The 20,405-nt window shown below is 42.8% G+C and overlaps 1 protein-coding gene across 2 annotated transcripts in view; it reads left to right on the forward strand.

Annotated features, from left to right (window-relative positions):
- Window positions 1-20,405, forward strand: part of NLK (nemo like kinase) — a 241,696-nt gene that overhangs the window by 96,924 nt on the left and 124,367 nt on the right. For both annotated transcript variants that reach the window (XM_055001257.1, XM_055001256.1), the window contains exon 2: window positions 12,851-12,980. In XM_055001257.1, the coding sequence (XP_054857232.1) occupies window positions 12,851-12,980 (130 nt within the window). The remainder of the gene's footprint in view (window positions 1-12,850; window positions 12,981-20,405) is intronic.

Below are 20,405 nucleotides of genomic sequence, written 5' to 3' on the forward strand. Positions count from 1 at the left end.
TCCAACAGAGGATTATCAACTTTTTTCTGAGCATATGCTCAAAATGGCCAGAGCTCTCGAACTTGATGTTTCATCCTCCATGACCCAACCAAAAAGCAAGGTACTCCAAGCACTCTATTCGGATATCACAACATCTGTGGCTTTTCCTTCTGTGGAGGACTTACTAGATATAGCCCATGCAGTATGGGAAAAACCAGTTTCCACCCCAGCTACATCCCGCAAGGTGGAAGGATACTATAAGCTTAAGCAGCAAGACTGCATCTTCCTCTTTAACCACCCTTGCCCTTCCTCTCTAGTCACTAAGGAAGTTGAGCCCAAGCATAAATATGGCCCTCACTCTTCCCCAGGTGACAAGGAGGGCCGCAAGCCGGATCAATTGTGTAGGAAGATCTACTCATCGGCTGCATTAAACTTTAGGATCTCAAATTATCAGGCAATTATGGGATCCTACAACTTACTCCTCTGGCGACGGCTTTCATCCTACGTGATTGACTTACCTGAGGATAAAAGGCCACTAGTTAAAGTGCTCCAGGGGGAGGCTGCATGCTTGGCTAAGCAGCAGATGACGGCAGTGAAACATGAGGCTGATTGCACTGCCAGGGCCATGGCTTCAGGCATAGTGTTATGCCATCATTCCTGGCTACGCTTTACCACCCTTACTCTGGACAAGTGCAGCAAGATTGAAGATTTCCCATTTGAAGTTACATCGCTCTTTTCAGAGAAAATTGACAAGTCCTTTAACCAAATGAAAACTAATAGGCAGACGGCACGCTCTCTTGGAGTGATTGCCCCACAGCAGAATTACCAACAACAGCAGTCCAAGTACCGCACTCAAGGTCGTCAACAGTACCAACAGAGATGAAGGTAGAGCTGTCATCCATACCAGAACTATCAGCCTTACAAGGGTTACTCCTCCTATCATTGCACGTGTGGAAGGTGCTCCAACAGACCATGTTCGAAGTCCACACAGCCACAGTCTCTGAAACAGTCTCTTTCTGACTGACCGCCCCTACCACTGGGCAACCTTGTCCCTTTTTGGACAGATTGGCCCTCGTTGCCCAATGGGAATTAGTTACAAGGGACTCCTGGGTTCTAGCCATAGTTAGAGATGGCTACAGATTACACTTTCTTAAGACCCCACCTTTCACCTGCTCAAGGGTGAAATCTTTGCCACCGTCCCGTGAATTACAGCTTGCTGTATCCGAGCTTCTGATGAAAGGGGGTATTCGGAGGGTCCCCCTTGGTGACTCTCGCTATGGCTTCTACTCTCTCTACTTTACTGTAGGAAAGAAGGACGGTGAGGTTCGACCTATTCTTGATCTTCAACATTTAAATAGTTTTATTAAAGTTGAAAGGTTTCGAATGTTAATACTATCTGATGTCATTCAATATCTTGTTTCTAATGTGTGGTTTGCAGTCTTTGATCTAAAGGACGCTTATTTTCATACCGCCATTCACAGAGCCCACAGAAAGATCCTACGATTCTCTTTTGGTGGAGACTGCTTCCAGTATACTGTCCTACCCTTTGGGCTGCTGTCTGCCCCACGAGTTTTTAGAAAGTATATGGCTGTGGTGGTAGCACTCCTAAGATCTAAGGGCTGTACCGTCTATCCCTACCTTGATGATTGGCTCTTGGTGGGCCCTCGAGGGAGACATTACTGGGACACATCGATTTCTCTGTCCGTACCATATCTAGCCTCGAACTCCTGGTTAATTGGAAGAAGTTCACCCTAGTGCCAACCCAAACAGTCCAGTTTATTGGCGCATTCTTGAATGCACGATTGGGCAGGACCTTTTTACCTACGGAAAGGGTAAATTGTATCCGAGCTATAATTAGGATTGAGACAAAAAGGCTCCAGCCTGCTAGGGCCGTTCAAAAATTACTAGGGCTGATGGCATCCACCACTTGTCTCGTTCCCTTTGCGCGTCTCTTTATGAGACCACTACAAAATTGGTTTATTCAGTCCTTTGACCCCGTTAGACAATCACAAGCTACATGTCTCTCAATACCAGGATCCATGGTTAGGTCCCTAGGTTGGTGGACGGACCTGGGAAACCTACTTTGGGGCACCCCCTTTGGTATACACCCTACTGAGATTTCCCTGACCACTGATGCATCTCTTGTAGGTTGGAGGGGTCACTTGGGTGAGGCTTCTATACAGGACACTTGATTGGAAACCAAATCTAAACTCCACATAAATGTCTTAGAATTATGAGCCATCCGTTGTTCACTTGCATCTTTTGCAGGCATTCTACGTGGCAAAAGAGTTCTGGTGCAGATGGACAATGCCACCACACTCTACTACTTAAACAAGCAGGGAGGGACAGCTCCCCTGACTCTTTGCAACGAGGCCTCACATCTTTGGCTTTGGGCCATTCGCAACAATATTTTTCTTCAAGCAATTCACATTGCAGGTTCTACAAACACCAGCGTGGACACACTAAGCAGATCCTTCAACCCACATCACGAATGGTCCATAAGAGACGAGTATATCCACCCAATTTTCGACACGTGGGGGTTCCCAAGAATCGACCTCTTTGCCGCCTCCCAGAACGCAAAAGCTCATCTGTTCTGCTCTCGAGCAGGCTCAGACCCATATTCCATTGGTGACGCTTTCCAGATTCCTTGGGACAGGGGCCTGTTTTATGCCTTCCCACCAACACTGCTATTGCCCCAGGTTTTGTGCAGAATGAGGTCCTTCCAGATCCACTGCATTCTCATAGCTCCTTTCTGGCTCTCGCAGGGACTGGTTTCCAGTCCTCTGGCAAATGGCAGAGGGTCGGTTCCACCACTTGCCCAGAGTCCCGGATCTGTTACGCAGGAGTCAAATCCTACACCACAATATCACGACACTCAATCTTACAGCTTGACTTCTGTTCCCCAGATGACCTCTTTTTCCAAGGGCATGGCACAGATCTTATTGAATGCTAGAAAACTAGGCTGTCATATGCGCAAAAGTGGAATTTGTTTTCCAAATGGTTAACATGAAAGGGACTATCTCCCTTTTCTTGCCCATTCTCTGTAGTATTGGACTACTTACTATCCCTTTTGTGCAGAGGCCTCTCAGCTTCTTCCATGAAGGTCCATCTCTCTGCCATATCAGCATTTCATGAACAGATATATGGTAAGACGTTATTTTCCCACCATGTCTTCAGGCAGTTTTTGAAAGGGGCTCTGCATACATTTCCCCCTAGGATAGCCCCAGTCTCGCAATGGAGCCTTTCACTAGTGCTTGCTCAGTTAATGCTTCCTCCTTTTGAACCCCTTGCCCATTATTCTTTGGCCTGACTATCCTGGAAAGTTGTCTTCTTTATGGCCATCACCTCTCTTAAGAGGATTGGTGAATTAGGCACTGTTAGGGTGGATCCTCCCCTTCCTGCAATTCTATCCACAAAAGGTCATCCTGTACCCTAGCATCAAATTCACCCCCAAGGTTGTGTCTAAGTTTCACCTAAATCAAAGGGCATCGCTACCAGTATTTTTTCCGGACCCTACATCAGAGGCAGAGAAAACACTACACACACTGGATGTACAGCTTTATTGTATTACCTGCACAGAACATGACCCTTTAGGAGATTCAACTCACTCTTCATTTGTTATGCGGGCACTCGTAAGGGTTTGCCTGTATCTAACCAGTCTCTTTCCAGATGGGTCGTAGCGGCTATTAGAAGATGTTACTCAGTGGCAAAAGTTCCATGCCCTGGAACTGTCAGAGCACACTCAACACGATCCCAATCATCCTCAGCAGCTTTTCTCCGAGGAACACCCATACAGGAGATCTGCCAAGCCGCCACGTGGTCATCTGAAGACTCCTTCATCAAGCACTATGCGATTGATGCCAACTCCAGATCAGATACTACTGTGGGTAAAGCAGTGTTACAATCGTTGTTCAAGTACAGTCTGCTCACATCCGCCCCCATTGGTGAGTAGCTTGCTACACTCCCAATGTGCGACTGCACAGAGGAACGAAGATGGAAACACACATTCCCTCCCTCCTACCCCGCTGTGAGGAGAACAGTTTAACTTCCTCCGGCAGCATGGAAGAACTGAGAGAAGAGAGGGCACTCGGCGTCTCCGCACTGAATTCGGGCGGGAAAGGCTCCGTGCATGTGCAGGAGACTGGGAATGCCCCCTCCAGAGCTTTAGAGCTAAAAAATCTCTCTCTGGAGCAGGCCTACACAAGTGCAGTCCCCAATGTGTGTCAGCACAGAGAGAACTCACCGAACAACACTTACAGGTAAGTGCAAAAGTGTTTTATATAGCCCAAAACATCACTTGGAACAAACTACACAGTGTTCTGCAGCTGAAAGTAAGGATATCCCAAACAGCCCCTTCTTCCTTGCAAAGCATTGTCAGGAGAAGGGGTGCAATTGAAGGAAGTGCCTAACTGTTCTCCCACTGGTCATTTTCCTCCAGAATCCCCCCCCCAATTGGTTTAATCCATGCAGGGCTCTGAAGCCACCTTGCAGGGGTAAAAGCAGAAAGAAGAGGGTGAGGAATCAGGTAGAAAGTAACTGGTAGGCAGAAGGGTTAAGCAGTCCCTTCTTTTCTGTTGCTGATGGTGCTCTGAAAGGAAAAGAAGCCATAAGACCTCTCTTTACATGTTGTGTGGTTGCAATGCCTAGTGGTTGGTGTGTCAGGCTGGCATCTGGGAGGCCCAGGTTTGAGTTCCCTGTGCTGCCATGGAAGCTTGCTGGGGAGCCCTCTCAGTCTAACCTACCTCCCAAGGTCATTGTGAGGATAAAGTGAAGAAGAGGGGAACAATGTAAGCTACTTTGGGACTCCATTGAGAAGAAAAGGTGGGATGTAAATAAAGTATTGTATTGCCAATTTATTGTAGTGGCCATAGGCCTTCACCATCTAAAATCTTTCATTAAAAACAGAACAAAAAATACAAGAACACAGATATAGTTACATATATATAAATAAAATTACTATAAAATGCATTTTGCCTAAAATGTAAACATTAAACAACATTAAAACCAAACAGTTTCTAATCTATGTCAGGTGTTTACTCTCCTGGCTACCACATTTACCCTTATTTTCCTAGCAGCCAGGGCATAGAGGGCCATCCTATTCGAAATAAAAGGGTCTGTATCTGAAAGAATAAAGTTTAATTTATCAGAGTCAGACAGAAGATGGAGACTAGATAAAATATTCGCGAGAAATTTTCCACTTGGTTCCTGGATGTAAATAAAGTAAATAAATAAATGCAGAGTCTCGCACTCTTTCAAAGCAACCGACTCAGAGGTTTCCAAAACAGGTTATCACTTCTAAGAAAGTATGCCTGTCACTTTTTTTCCCGTGAACATTATTCATTTGATAAAGTGGGCTCTAGTTCATCAGATTTTATGCTACAATGAAGTTGTTGTGCTTTAAGGTATTACAAGATTCTTGTGTTGTGGCTGCAGCAGAGTAATGCAGCTTTCCTGTCGTGATTAGATCATTTCCAGGAAAAAAAGAAGCTCAGTCTTGCAGTTCAGTGGTCTTCCCCTTCATCTGGTCCTTCACAATCTACTTTTGGCCCTCTAATACGAACCTGCTCTGTGTGGCCGTAGGAAAAATGTGACCAGATGTGATGTTCAGAAGGTAAGACCTGAGAGGACTTACAGGAGGCAAATCACAATATAGGAAGCTGGAAACCCCTTTTCTCCATGCAGTGAAGATACTCTTGTGGGTATTTCCGTATGTGTCTGCACATTTCAGTGTGTGCTTAATTGAAATTATGCTTCAGAATTGTTCCATGCAGTTAAATTAGTTAAATTATTCATAGCTGATAAGTGTTTTTTTTAATATATATATATATTTATTTCAATTATTAACAAAACTGTTTACAATATGAAATACAACATGGGTAAATTGTTAAAAACTACATAACAGAGAAGGGTAAAACATGGAAAGACAAATTCAAGTTGAATGATCTGATATATTTTGGATTATAGATTAAAGATTGTTTGGTATATTTTATTGGGAGGATATAGATTTTCTTTAGAAATGTATTAAAAAAAAGGGAACCATTTTTCCATAAAATTTGTTGTTTGGGGGAAATTTTCAGCTTGATAGATTCCATCATTGATTTTTTCAAATAAAAAATGGTCCCATATTTTAGAATACCAACTGGTAATTGTTGGTACAGTATGTGATTTCCATTTTAAAGCAATTAAATTTTTTGCTGCCATTAAGAAGACATTGATAAGGTCTCGTCGAATTGGTGGGATCTCTATATCATCCGATTGATTCAGAAATATCAGCTCAGGTTTCTTTGGTATTTTGTAGCCAGTTAACAAAAAGATTTGGTGCAAGATTGTATTCCAGAATTTTTCTATGTAATGACATGTATATATGATCCTGTATCCCCACATCCTTTCCAACATAAAGATGAACTGTGAGAGTAAATAGCTGCTAATTTTTTGGGTGTAAGATACCATCTTGTTAATATCTTATAGGACTGTAGCTTAATATTAATTGTTGATGAATTAAATATTTTAGAGGACCATAATATTTCCCATTGTTCTTTTGATAATATTTTGTCACAGTCTTGGTGCCATTTTGACTGATATGTTAAGGTTTTAAGTTTAAGGTTTTGTAGCAAAATATTATAAATTTTGGAGATTACTCCTTTATTTGAAAGGCCTTTCCTATCTATAATTTGTTCAAATGCAGTCTTTGGTTGTTTCATAATGTCCTTTAAGTTTATAGAAGAGGCTAGATTCTTTAATTGAAAATAAATAAACCATGATATATTACTATTAATTTTTTGCTCCAATTCTGGTTTATCTAGTAAGCCTTCTCGGGAGGCAATATCAGTTAGCCTTGTTATGTTGTTTTGGTTCCATTTTTTAGTGAATGCGGGTGAGAGACCCGGTGGAAACCAATCCTGAAAAAGAAAAGAAGAGAACCTGGAATATTTGGGGGTGATTTTATTTCTATAAGCATCCCATACTTTTAGGATAGCTGTAAAAAAGATGTTTTGTTTAGAGTTTGTTGGGCGGACGTGTTGTTTATTCCATAGAAGATCCTGAATGGATTCATTTTGTTGTGTGTTTTGTAAAAGGTTGATCCAATCCATATGATCTTCCTTCTGTATTATAGAAATTACATCTTTTAATCGTGCAGCTTTTTGATAGAGATCAATATCTGGGAAATTAAACATAGCTGATAAGTGTTGACTCTTTACCCTGCCCTTGTTGCGTGTGAAGATTTATTTTTAAAACCTGAAGCAGGGTCTACTTCTGGTGCAGTCTCAAGGCATAGCTCATTAAATAGTTATTTTACTACATACATATATCTTTATTGCTTCAGCACAGCCATAGCAAAGTTGTTTTACTACACTAAACATTGCATCCTTGGCCACAGCTCTTGCCTAACGCCTCACTGGTGCTTTGTTCCTTCCACCTTTATTATATTTTTTGCTGCTTACAGTCATCTTAAAATGATGTGCTCAGCTGCTGCTTCAGATGCCTTAAGAATACTCTGTTATGCCTATTTGAAGTCAACTTTCTAGTACTTGTGGGATCTTATTTGTCTTATAGATGGCCTTAAGTTAAATATTCATGAAGGGTAGGGCCATCTATGGGTACTAGCCATGTTCAGAGGCAGATTACCTCTGAGTTATCAGTGGCTGTGAGGCAAACAGCTAGGAGGGCAGTTTCCTGTGGTTTTTCTGGAGGCAAAAAATGGTTGGAAAGAGGATGCTGGACTGGATGTTTCAGTCAAGTACTATTTGTATGATCTTACACTCTCCCCTCATTGTTGAGAATAAAAAGTAAAATTTGTATGCAGGATACTTTCTCATCTGAGTTGGATTCAGTTACAATGGGGGCTAACTTCCCCCCCCCTCTGGTCTCATTGATGACAGTTGGAATCTGGGAGGAGGGAGCCTCTCAGCTAGAACTCAATCCAGGCTTCTTCCTGGCCTGGCCTGCCTGGAGTCCTTCACCATATATGTCCTCATGTAGCTGTGTAGGGAGTTTTGCTGCCTTTGTGACACCAACTCTTTATTGACCTAAATATTGGAGTTTTCTTCAACTTTGCTCATGATTATTTTTTTCTGAAATGAATTAAATGACTTGCCCACTGTAGCAGAATGTGTAAATGATTGGGTTATTATGTAAACTTTTTTACAGTGTTGCCCAGCTTTTGTACAAATTTGATTGTAACAGTTCATTATATTTAAAATACGATATAGCCAGTATTGGTTTCTTTGAATGCATCTTGGAGCTTCCCCTTCTCTTCCTCTTTGACTTCTGAAGAAATCCTTGTTCTCTGTTTTGTATTTTGTTGCATAGGAATATACATGCATGATTTTTTGGACTGCAGTAGTTTGCAGCGCAGATATAAAGCCATTACTCATGGCTAGATTGTTGTTACAGAAATATACAGCTGATGCTGTATATTTGAAATGTATTTTGCTGTGCAGCATCTAGGAAACTTCTGAAGAGGCAGGATTTTTTAAGATTTCAAAGAAAAAGCAGAATGGAAACAATATGCTCTCCTCAAATGCATTAATTAATGCAAAACTTTAGATATAATATCTAGGTTCCTGTTATTTCCTGATTGAATGGTTTTTAGGATTGGTTGTTTTAAACCAGTTTAATAGTAGAGTTGAGTGTTTATGTGATTTTAGTTTGTGTTTTGATTCTTGGTTAACTTTGCAATTTGAAAGATTTTAATAAAGTCTTCCTAGTCCTGATTCTCATTCATTCATTTTATTTGTGGTCCACAACCAGATTTGAACTTATGAAACAAAGCATTTCATTATTAGGTAAACAGTATACAAGTTAAAAGAGTCTTTGGTTAAAAGAGTACAAATATAGATGTTAAAGTATCTGATTAAAATAATATCCTATTAAATTGAGTATAAAATATCAATTAGCGTCCTACCTAGACATTTTAAAATTTGGAAATAGAGACCTAAAAACAGCAACAATATGATAGCCTCCTAATATGATTTAGATCAGAGCTCAAGTGCACCTGTCTGAAATTTATTGCGCAATTTCATTGCCGGCGCACAAAATTTGGCTGTTGCCTTAGTAATAGCTGGAGTTTCATCTGTTAGTAGTTTATCTTAGCATGCACTGTCCGTCACTGTATCAGATCTAGTCCTGATTCAGATGCTACTGCAGTGAGAATCATGGTTTAAGGGTTTGGACATATACACATCAGGTGATGCATGTGACTGCTGCTAAGCCAGATTAAAATGAACCTAAGTATTTATTACTATTCTCATACCACAAATCTGGGTTTATTTAGGGCCCCTTTGTAATGTCCTAGCTGCACTGTGGTCTGTCACTTGCAACCTGTGAGCATTGGCCTTCTGTGTTTTTTCATGAGGACTTTGCAGAAAAATAGTGGGGTTTTGGGGTGAAGGGATGTTTGCTTTTTGAAAACTTGGTTCTTTGTCTTATTGAAGGGCTAATGTTGCTGGCTGAAGTATCAGAAAAACAAATTGTCACAACTGCTTAGCAAGGTACTGCTAACTTAGCATGTTTTAGCTATTCTGATGAGTGCACTACTTTACATTGAATACATTGAAAGAAGAGAAATGGAGGCTTCCAGGTTTATGTACTTTATCTCATGAGGGTAACTTGAACTTTTATGGTAATAAACCACGTTGAGTCTCTTCAGTCTGCATCTCTAAGTGAAACTCTGCTGTTTCAGATGGCTTTAAAATGTGTTGATAACTAGTAGTTTGCATGCGAGGTAGTAGTTTTTACCAGTGAATTACATTTCTTTGACAGCTCATACACAAGATTTCTTAATATGAATTAGAGGATTACATTCATTTTTATCCTGTAGGCAAATTGGAAAGGGCATGCCCCTCAAACCCTTTTCTAGCCTGGCTACATGATAGTTACTGGGTAAAAGCATGGAATGTTTTCCTTGTTTGCCCAATAATGCTTATTGCGCATTTTCTAAATGGTGGCTGTGAATGAAACAGGGAGGCTAGACCACATTCTGGCTCTCTTTCTAGAACCAACATTTGTTAATTTCCATCAAAAGTTATGGGAGGAGTCCCTGCAAGTCAGTACTTCAGCAGTCTGAATGGTGACATATTAATAGTAATTTAATCAACTGCTACAGCACCTTTTCTCACTTCACTGTTAGGGAAGACTTCAAAAGTATATCACTGGTGGACACACACACACACACCACACACACACCACACACACACACACAGGTTTTCCAGGGAACACTTACTTTGGCCTTTTAGTTGTCTTCTCAACATGAAAATAGATATGGTCAATTGAACTTATTTTTCTAGTTATTCTTGTCCTTGTTATCTTTGCAGAAGTTTACACTATAAGCTCCTTGGTGCAGGTACCGGTTTGCCTTATATTTCTCTATAAAGTGCCAAATAATGCTATACATCATACTATTATGTGTTAAGTTCCTTAAGCATCAATAGACTCAGATGTATGAAGTGTCTGAAGCAGCCTGTTGCCTGCAGAAGCTACTCTAAACTAACTAGCCTCTCAGGTATCACAGTGCGCTTTGTCTCTTGAGCACTGCATAAATTAACTTTATGTATGTGTATAATATATAATAAAAAGTCTTCTCCCTCCCAAACCCTCAGACTCATAATAAAGTCTTTGTAATCTGCTAAGGTAAAATGTCTAATAGCCCTGTTTATAATGTAAAATTTTAATGCTTTAAACACCCCTGCATGCCCCTCATTCAGACTCTTGTGAACAAGACCATTCTCACAAGAGATGGCAGAAGGTGCTGTCAAAGCTCACTGTTATCTTTACCACTTGTAACTCATTAGCTCATGCAGTCTGAATAACCCACAGAAGAGCTTGGGCATAGCAAGCCTTTTCATCAACAAATAAAAGCATTCCTGTGTAACAGGCTTCAGCACTTATCTCTGTTTTCTAGTACTGTTTGTGCTGAACCAAGGCAGCTGCTTCCCCAAGTTAAGAGAGAACAAACTCAGCATGGCATGAAATTACCGGACCCCCATTCACATTCATTAAAGTTATATGGCTACAGGCTACAAGCATGGCTGATCTTTGTACAAATAATTAAATGAAATACTGTTTTGTGATTTGTTTTAACCTTAAAATATTGACAAAATCCAGCCCACTGTATAGTATTTGGGCTATCTGAGAAACCATCTGGTAAAATAGTTTGTGTAGTGGAGGGTAAAGGGTGATACATTCAAGGCTTACAAGCAAGATTGAAACTTTTGGAAAGGCACCTTCCAAATGCATGCTGTTAATGTTAATCAGTTTCATCTCACTGGCGAGATATGTAGCATTTTATAATGGAATGTACAGGCATATATCTCAAATTGAAATTATCTCAGACAAGTTGTCTAGAGACATCTTCATTATTTCAGTTACTGAAACTTTACTTTTCCCATTTAATGGAGTTTTTCATAGACCGCCTCAGGCAGCAGCCCTTTTGTGGCTACTCCCTATGCACCAGTTAATAAACTCACCATATGGATGTGGAAAAATAGTTCAGCTGCAAGTGGGGGGAGCTATCCCTGCTTAGATTAGAAAAAACATCCAGTCATGTTCCTGAACCAATTCCTAAGTCGAGGATGTGTATGACCACATAGCTTTCTTTCATTAAGAAGTATCTGGTGTTCATCTTTCGTGCCCAACAAGACCCTGTGTAATGTTTGTGCTCTGATGCTATGGGTATAAGTAAAGGCTGGAGCTGATAGTGACAGTATTGCAGTTTAAACTTTTGATGTATTAATTTATGTGCTGAACTATGTTTTTAATCAAGTTTATGTTTTGTAAGCTATCATGGGCATTATGGAATGTCAGAATAGAAATATTTTTTTAACTATATAAGAAACCATATGCAGTGCATCCCACCAATAGTCTGATGCCAAGCAAGTAACTTTTTTCCAGCGGTTCCATGCAAAATTATTATTTTTAGCTGGTTAACATTAATGCACTGTAGTAATGCACTGTAGAGTTTAATATTGCAGAAGGTTTTAATGGGAAAGGTGTCATACAATGAACAGATTAATTAAATGGCAGCTCTTGATTTCTTTCTCTTCTTATTGATCGATCTTTAGAATTATACAACAGAAGTAAACAGTTCTAGTAGTGCATGACATGGGGACCTGAGCTGTACACTAATCTCACTACAGAATAGAATACTGTACAGTGTTTGTAATACCCTTGAAGTGCAGTTGGCATTGTTGTATTTTTAAACAAAGATGGAGATCTAAAGCAACAAACTGAACTTAATATCTCATAAGTCCCAGCCACAGAACATGGCTTGAGGAGGCTATTCTCATCTAGGTCTGGCCACTTGGTTACTGCCCCACATTTCCTATCTCAGGTTCGATAGTTAATATACAAAAAGTCTGCTTCATATGCAGGATCTCTCTAGGGCCTTCAGAAAGTCTCAAGCAAGAAGAAATTGGGCATCCCGCTAACCGCCTGTGCCTGACTGCTGCCAGTTCCCACTCCCAGATTTGAAATAACTATATAAAAAGGATACTAATGTACAAGATCTATCTAGAAGATGCTGCGCATATCTCCAGCTGTAGTTCCCCTCATGTTCTGCCTGCCATCAACTGAGCCTCCAGAGGGAGTGCAAGCAGCAGCCAGATGAGAATCCCTTCCCCAAGGAATGTTTTTGTTGTTGTGTGTTCTGATTCCTGATAGCTTCCTTTGGAGCCAAGTCTTTGCTAAAAAGTTTTGTAAAAATATAAGGAAATATAAGCCAGTGTCAGCGTTTTTGCTTCCTTGCTTCATGACATGTTCCTTTGAGCCATCCAGGGCCACCCTGCAAATGTTTTGATTCATGCATTGTGATAGAAGTGGCAACTGTTTTAAAAATAAGCTTTGACCTTAATTTGTTGTTGTTTTCCTCCTTCAGGTCTGTAACAGATCCACGAGATGGAAAGAGAGTTGCACTCAAAAAGATGCCCAACGTCTTCCAAAATCTGGTCTCTTGCAAAAGGGTCTTCCGTGAATTGAAGATGTTGTGTTTTTTTAAGCATGACAATGTAAGTGGCTTGGACTTGTTGGCTGGGTCTCCCAGCATTAGTCTGACTGTCATAAGTACTGTGCCTCTCTTACCTTTACTATGCAGTGTAATCCTAACATACACTCTTGTCTTTATGAAAGTGCCACACAGAATTTGCCTTTGTGGAAACTCAGTTTAATTGGTTCGTGCCAAACAAGATGGCTTAAGTCTAGCTCTGGTTGCTAATGCATCCCTAGTTCCATGTGAATGATGGTTGACAAATCAGGAGCCAACCTTGAGAGTGCGTTCCCTGTTAATTTAGGTCAAATAATTTATTTAATTTATTACATTATCATCAACTGTGGAAAAGGCTAGTGAAGGTCACTTTTCTTCATCTAGGGTTTGAAAGTGCAGTTTTGTTGTGAACTGCTTAACAAAATGCCAAGAGAACATATACTCCAGGGAGGGCTGAGGCTGCAGGAAGAACCTCACATTTCCAAGTCTGGCTCAAGACTGGTTAATTGTGCTTGATAGGGAGCCAGTATTACATTTGCAGAAATTTTAAATGCTCTTACTGGAATCTCTTGCGTTCCCCCCCACCCCCAGCCTTTACAAACAGTGCTTGCTTTCAATTTATTTCAAAAAACATTACATAACATTACCAGTATAGATTTCAGCCCACATTGCAGGGAGGTATGATACCTCAAAATGGCCCTTTGCAAGCAAGGGAGCTGGGGTGTCAGACAGTGGCTTACTAAAAGTTGCAATCCAGACTATCTCTTGCAATTAGACATGAGTCCATTGGTTTCAAAAGATTTACTGAATATAAACAACCATTATAGTCCACTATCCAAGATGCAAGATCTTGGCTGATACACGAGTATTGTTACGAATGACAGGCAAAGGTTAAGGTACAGAATAGTAAACCCCTGCAGGCCCCATCCTCCCCCCACAGTTCTCAAAACAAACGGCTCGAAGCTGAGAAAGTGAAAGTTTCCCAAGACTGGAAAGGTTGTAGTCATAACATTCCTCTTCTCTAAGATAGCTTCTACTGAACTGCTTGCCACCTGCAAAGGAAGCACTTAAAATACTGACAGGATTAAAATGGAGTCTCTTTGGTTTGAACATAAACGAAACATATTCAGAACATGACATTCTGCCCCCTCTAAAATGCTCCTCCCCCAGGTTTGAGAGGGTATAGAGTGTGAAATGCTTTTAACAACTTAGGAGCATGAACATGAATAGACTCCACCCACTCATCATACCCAGAGTCAAAGTCCTTCCACCTGATGAGGTAAAACAACTTATTACATTTGATTTTAGAGTCCAAAATTTGTTGTACTTGGTAATGGATCTGATCATCAATCAAGGATGGGATGGGAGGAGCACGGGTGTGCCATTGATTTGCTGGGGGGACCTTTTTTAATAAGCTGATGTGGAAAGTAGGGTGCATGTGACGTAGATTCTTTGGTAAATCAAGTGCTACAGTTACTTTGTTGATTATTTTACGAACACGGAAAGGTCCTAAAAACTTTAACGCTAATTTACGGCTGGTTTGCGCAACTTTCAAATTCTTTGTGGATAAATAGACAAGATCTCCAGGATGCTGTTCCCATTCCGCCACACGATGGCGATCAGCGTATTTTTTATAATCCTGTTTAGCTTTGTCAAGATGTTTTTGAATAAGAGTCCATTGCTGAGCTGCCTCCGCCCACCATTCTGAAACGTCCTTAGAAGCTGTAGTGGGGGGAAGAGCTTCAAAGGAAATGGTTTAAAGTGATAGCCATAAACTATTTTGAAAGGTGTTTCTCCAGTAGAAGCATGCACACTGTTGTTGTAGGAAAATTCTGCTAAAGGCAATAAATCAATCCACTTGTCTTGTTGGAAATTGATGTAACAGCAGAGAAATTGTTCTAATATTTGATTAGTTTTTTCTGATTGCCCGTCGGTTTGCGGATGGTGGGCGGAGCTTAAACCTTGTTCAATGCCCATAAGTTGAAGAAGCTCCCGCCAGAAGTTGGCAACGAACTGTCCGCCACGGTCGGAAATCACCTTCGATGGAAAAGAATGGAGTTTTACAATATATTTCAGAAAAATGTCTGCCAACTTTTTTGCTGAAGGCATCGTGGTACAAGGAATGAAATGGGCTTGTTTTGAAAACAGATCCACTACAACCAAAATGCAGGTGTGATTTTTGGAGGGGGGAAGATCTGTGATGAAATCCATAGAAATGATTTCCCATGGTCTACGCGGGGTTTCAAGGGGTTGTAAAAGTCCAGGAGGCTTGCCTTTTCGCGTTTTGGCGCTGAGGCAAATGGGGCATGAAGCCACATATTGTGAAATATCTTTGCGCATGCCTGGCCACCAAAATTGCCTTTGGACCAGATGAAGCATCTTTAGGTATCCGTAATGACCAGTGGTTGGGGCATCATGACAGCGTTGCAATACTTCTTTTCTCAAACTAGTTGGTACATAGAATCGATCACCCCAAAGCCATTCCCCTTGTTCAGATTGAATCAGTTTCTCTTTGGGCACACCCTCCCCCTCCTTTTCCACTTCGCTTTTCAGTTTTTTTCTCCACCCCTGATCTGACTGAGGAGGTTGCATTGCGTGGCTGCGCGTTGTGACCACTCCTAATTGCGTAGGCGAAAACACTGTATCCACTGTCTCCTCCCTCCTGCTTTTGAGTTGGGGCATGCACGATAGGGTGTCTGCAAGGAAATTTGTTTTACCGGGCAGGAATTTGAGAGTGAAATTAAATTTTGAAAAGTATTCCACCCATCTCAATTGTTTGGCATTTAGTCTCCGAGGGCTACGTAACGCTTCTAAATTTTTGTGATCTGACCAGACTTCGAAAGGATGGCAGGCCCCTTCTAACCAATGTCTCCAAGAGGAGAGCACCGCCTTTACGGCAAAGGCTTCCTTTTCCCAAACATTCCAATTTCTCTGGTTCAGAAAATTTTCGAGAAAGATAAGCGCAAGGTTTAAGAATATTGTCCTCCCCCCACTGTAGAAGGACACCCCCAATCGCAGCATCGCTGGCGTCTACCTGTACTATGAATGGGCGATTTTCATCGGGGTGTTGCAGCACTGGCTCGGATATAAATTGCTGCTTTAAGAGATCAAAAGCTAATTGGCATTGTGGTGTCCACAATATTTTACCATTTGGTTTCTTTGCTTGTTCCCCTTTGTTTTTTGTCTTTAATAGTTCAGTGAGGGGAAGAGTTATTTGAGCAAAGTTTTGTATGAATTCTCTGTAGAAATTGGCAAACCCCAGGAAGGACTGCAGTTCTTTACGGTTTGTGGGGGTTTGCCATTCCTGGACTGCTTTCACTTTGCCTGGATCCATTTTTAGCCCATCTTTAGAAATGCAGTATCCTAAATAACTGAGTTCAGTTTTGTGGAATTCACATTTAGACAATTTGATGGGCAATTTGTTGCACATCAGAGTGGTTAAGACCTTTTGTACTAAGTTTATGTGTTCTTCCTCTGGACATCATCTAGGTAAACAACTACTCCTTTGTATAAAAATTCGTGCAATACTTCATTGATCATGAACATGAAAACCGAAGGGGCCCCAGCCAGGCCAAAAGGCATGACTAAATATTTGTACTGCCCTAAGGGCGTATTGAACGCAGTTTTCAATTCATCCCCCTCTTTTATACGAACGTGGAAGTAGGCATCTTTTAAGTCCAGTTTTGTGAATATCTTACCTTGCGCCACGACGTTGAGTAGATCTCTGATGAGAGGTATAGGATAGGCATTTGTGGAGGAGACTGCATTAAGTCCTCTGAAGTTAGTGCACAGTCTTAATCCTCCATCTTTCTTTTTAACAAACAGTACTGGAGCAGCATGAGGACTGTTTGCTGGTCAGATTAATCCTCTTTGAAGATTAGTGTCAATGAATTTGCGGAGCTCCTCTCTTTCATTTGGGCTCATGGAATATAGTCTGCCTTTGGGCAAGGTGGCTCCTGGAATGATTTCCACTGCACAATCTGCCCTCCGATGTGGAGGTAAAGTGTTAGCTTCTTCTTCTGTGAAGGCTTGCAAATACGCTCTGTATTCTTTAGGTATTTGATTAATTTCCTCTTGGGTTAATAGTGTTTGTTCCATGAGGGTAGGATTGTTACCCCAATTTTGGTTCCAATGATGATTTTTGCAGCTATCGTGTTTAAAGTTAATGCTTCCAACTGTCCAATCTATGTCTGGGTTGTGGTCCCACAACCATCTGCTCCCCAAAATCAGAGGGTATTTAGCTGTAGAGCTGATTACAAACGATCTTGTTTCCCAGTGCTGTCCCATGCCAGTGATTACAGGTATTGTTTCAGTGGTGACTGGGTTCATATTTGTACCATCCATTTGTTCAAAAATAACTGGAGTTTCGAGTTCTTTCATTGGGAGTACAAGTCCATTCACCAGAGCAGGTGCAATAATGTCTCTGGAGCAGCCAGAATCGATAAGGGCTTGTACACGAACATGAGTCTTTCTTTCAGGGTTAACCAATGTAACAGGCATGAATAATATGGACCCTCGAGGTCTTTCCACTATGGGAGTCGACTGGGGCTTGATCTGCCGTTTGGGTCCCTTTACAACAGATCCATCTCATTTCCCGAGTTGGGGCTCTCGGGTCCTTCTTCTCTGCTTAGGGCGGTTGAATCAAGATCCATAATTTCTTCTATCTCTAACCCTTTCTCGGGAGGATTTCTCCGGTTAGTACCTCGCCCCCTTGCTGTTCGAGGAGTTGGCGTTGGGCGGTATGGTTGGGGAGGGGTGGTAGAGACTGTTCGTTGTGGTGGGAACGGAGTTCTTTGCACAGGCCTGAATGGACATTGTGCTGCGAAGTGACCGCTTTGGCCACAATGTAGGCATAGTCCTTGTTGCCATCTAGCATCTCTCGCTCCTCTGGCTGCGTATCCTGTTCCCCTTCCCCCTCTTACAATTATTGAAGTCTGCCGGTGCCCTGTCGCTTGCTGTTGCTCTACTAGCCGTACTTCCTGCATGCGGTTTTCTACTTCACATGCCAATTGAATCCAACCCAAGAGTGTGGGGGGATTATCTTGCATAAAGGCTCGGGCCAGCAATCTGGGATTCATGCCTTGTTTAAACAAAATTATCTTGGTGGATTCCTCACACCTTGGACATTTGGTGGCTAGTTGTCGGAATTTAGTAACGTAGTCTCTGGCCGACATACTGCCTTGTCTAATGGTTTGTAACTCTGTTCGGGCTCTCCTCTCCTCTAAAGGATCTTCATATTGGGCTCGGAGTGCCACTACTAATCCCTGCAAGGAGTCTAATTCCGGGGGCCCCAATTCATACAACGCTACATACCATTCTGCTGCTTTTCCTTGCAGCCGGGATCCCAGGTGTTCGATTTGACTGGCCTCATCTTCGAACAAATGTCCCCAACAGTTAAAAAATTGCAGCGCTTGTACTAAAAAAAATCCCAGTTTCGCGGGATCCCCATCGAACGTAGCTTCCAGCTTCACCCATCCCATCGGTAGCTCCTGAGGTCTGGCAACCGGTGATGGTAGCGGGTAGTACTGTAAAGGCGCTGGCCTCTGTTCCGGTTGCGCATCAGGTCGTCGCGGGATAGGTTGCAAAGGGGGTTGTTGGGGGTCTTGGTTGTGGGAGCCCCCGCAGTCTTGGAGGAGGAAGACCCGGCGGCCTCTGTGGCAGGCCTTGCGGTCTTGGAGCCGGAGGACCCTGAGGACGTGGAGGGGGACCCCGCGGTCTCAAAGGTGGAGGACCTTGCGGTGCTGGACCCCGTGGAAGAGGCTGAAGAGGCGGCTGCTCTTGTAGGGGCGGGAGTCCCGGAGGAAGCTCTTGCGGCTGCAGAGGTTTTTCTCCTGGGAGGATTGATAGCTCTTGCAGCTGGAGGGGAGGTTGCTCCAGCGGCCCTTCTCCTCCGTCGTCTTCCTGAGGCCCCAGCGGCGCATCTAAGGGGGGCCCTTCCGGAATTTTGTCTGGTGGCCCTTGAGGTTGATCAGGCGGTGGCATCACTGGCTCCTGCTGATCATCAGCCGGTAAAAGCGGTTGCTCATCCTGAGGGGATGCCTGGTCCGCTGCTGGACGTAATCCAGGTAAGATCCTCTGGAGGGCTGCCACCCCTCGGCCAATCGAAACTCTAGTACTTTCTCCAACTTCTTGCGGGGGCCCCTCTCCTGGGCCTCCTACCACCAATACTGACAGCAAGTGAACTGCATGTACTAAACTCTTCTCCATGCTGCTGATTCTCTCTTCCAATTGTTGTACATGTCTTGGGGCTGAGGTATCGACATCCTCCTCAGGTAATTCCTGGAGCGGTTCAGTTGGAAGTTATGTAGTTTCTATATATTCCGGATCGGAGGTGGCTGCTCGGGGCCAAGGTCGAATCTCTCCCATTCCGGTGGCCCGGTACCTTCTCCTTCCTCCGATATGCCCGCCAGGATTCCTTTAGTCAGCCCCGTTATTGCCGAAATTCCAGCATCCACCGCTGAAGTTCGGCTTTGTAATTGCTGCCAACTTTGATCACTCGACTCGCGTTGCCCCGTCCACGGGGTGACTTCCGCGTAGTCCCAACTCATCAGATCGCGGCAGGAGGTTTCCCACACCTGGGTACTTTCAGAACCTCTTAGGTCCCACTCTATTTGGTCGGATTCTCTGTTCCAGTAATACCACGGTTGACTACTGGATCTCTCTACGGACGCACTGACAACTCTTTTCCCATCCATATGCGATCTGGAAAACACCGTACACGCTCTTCTCTCCCTCGTCTCCCTCGGCCTTGAACCCCACTGCCTCGGTGTAGGCAGCGATATCAGGGGTTCCGCCGCCGCCCTTGGTCGAGCTCCCGCTCTGTCAGGTACGAGGGTATACACTGTAGTATGGCTTGACTCCGTTCCCCCCCGAACAGGTTGATATGTGGGTTCCAGTCCTTCTGAGTTAGGAGCATAAGGATCAAACAAAGGGTCCTTGTTGGACGCGGCCTTGGTATCCGTCTCCTCCGGCTTAGGCATTGGAACAGATGAGATTCGTAACAGAATGTCAGACAGTGGCTTACTAAAAGTTGCAGTCCAGACTATCTCTTGCAATTAGACATGAGTCCATTGGTTTCAAAAGATTTACTGAATATAAACAACCATTATAGTCCACTATCCAAGATGCAAGATCTTGGCTGATACACGAGTATTGTTACGAATGACAGGCAAAGGTTAAGGTACAGAATAGTAAACCCCTGCAGGCCCCATCCTCCCCCCACAGTTCTCAAAACAAACGGCCCGAGGCTGAGAAAACGAAAGCTTCCCAAGACTGGAAAGGTTGTAGTCATAACATTCCTCTTCTCTAAGATATCTTCTACTGAACTGCTTGCCACCTGCAAAGGAAGCACTTAAAATACTGACAGGATTAAAATGGAGTCTCTTTGGTTTGAACATAAACAAAACATATTCAGAACATGACACGGGGAAGCCCAAGCACATGCTGGTGA

This window comes from Eublepharis macularius, chromosome 17, assembly GCF_028583425.1.
Source record: "Eublepharis macularius isolate TG4126 chromosome 17, MPM_Emac_v1.0, whole genome shotgun sequence".
NCBI classification, from domain to species: domain Eukaryota; kingdom Metazoa; phylum Chordata; class Lepidosauria; order Squamata; family Eublepharidae; genus Eublepharis; species Eublepharis macularius.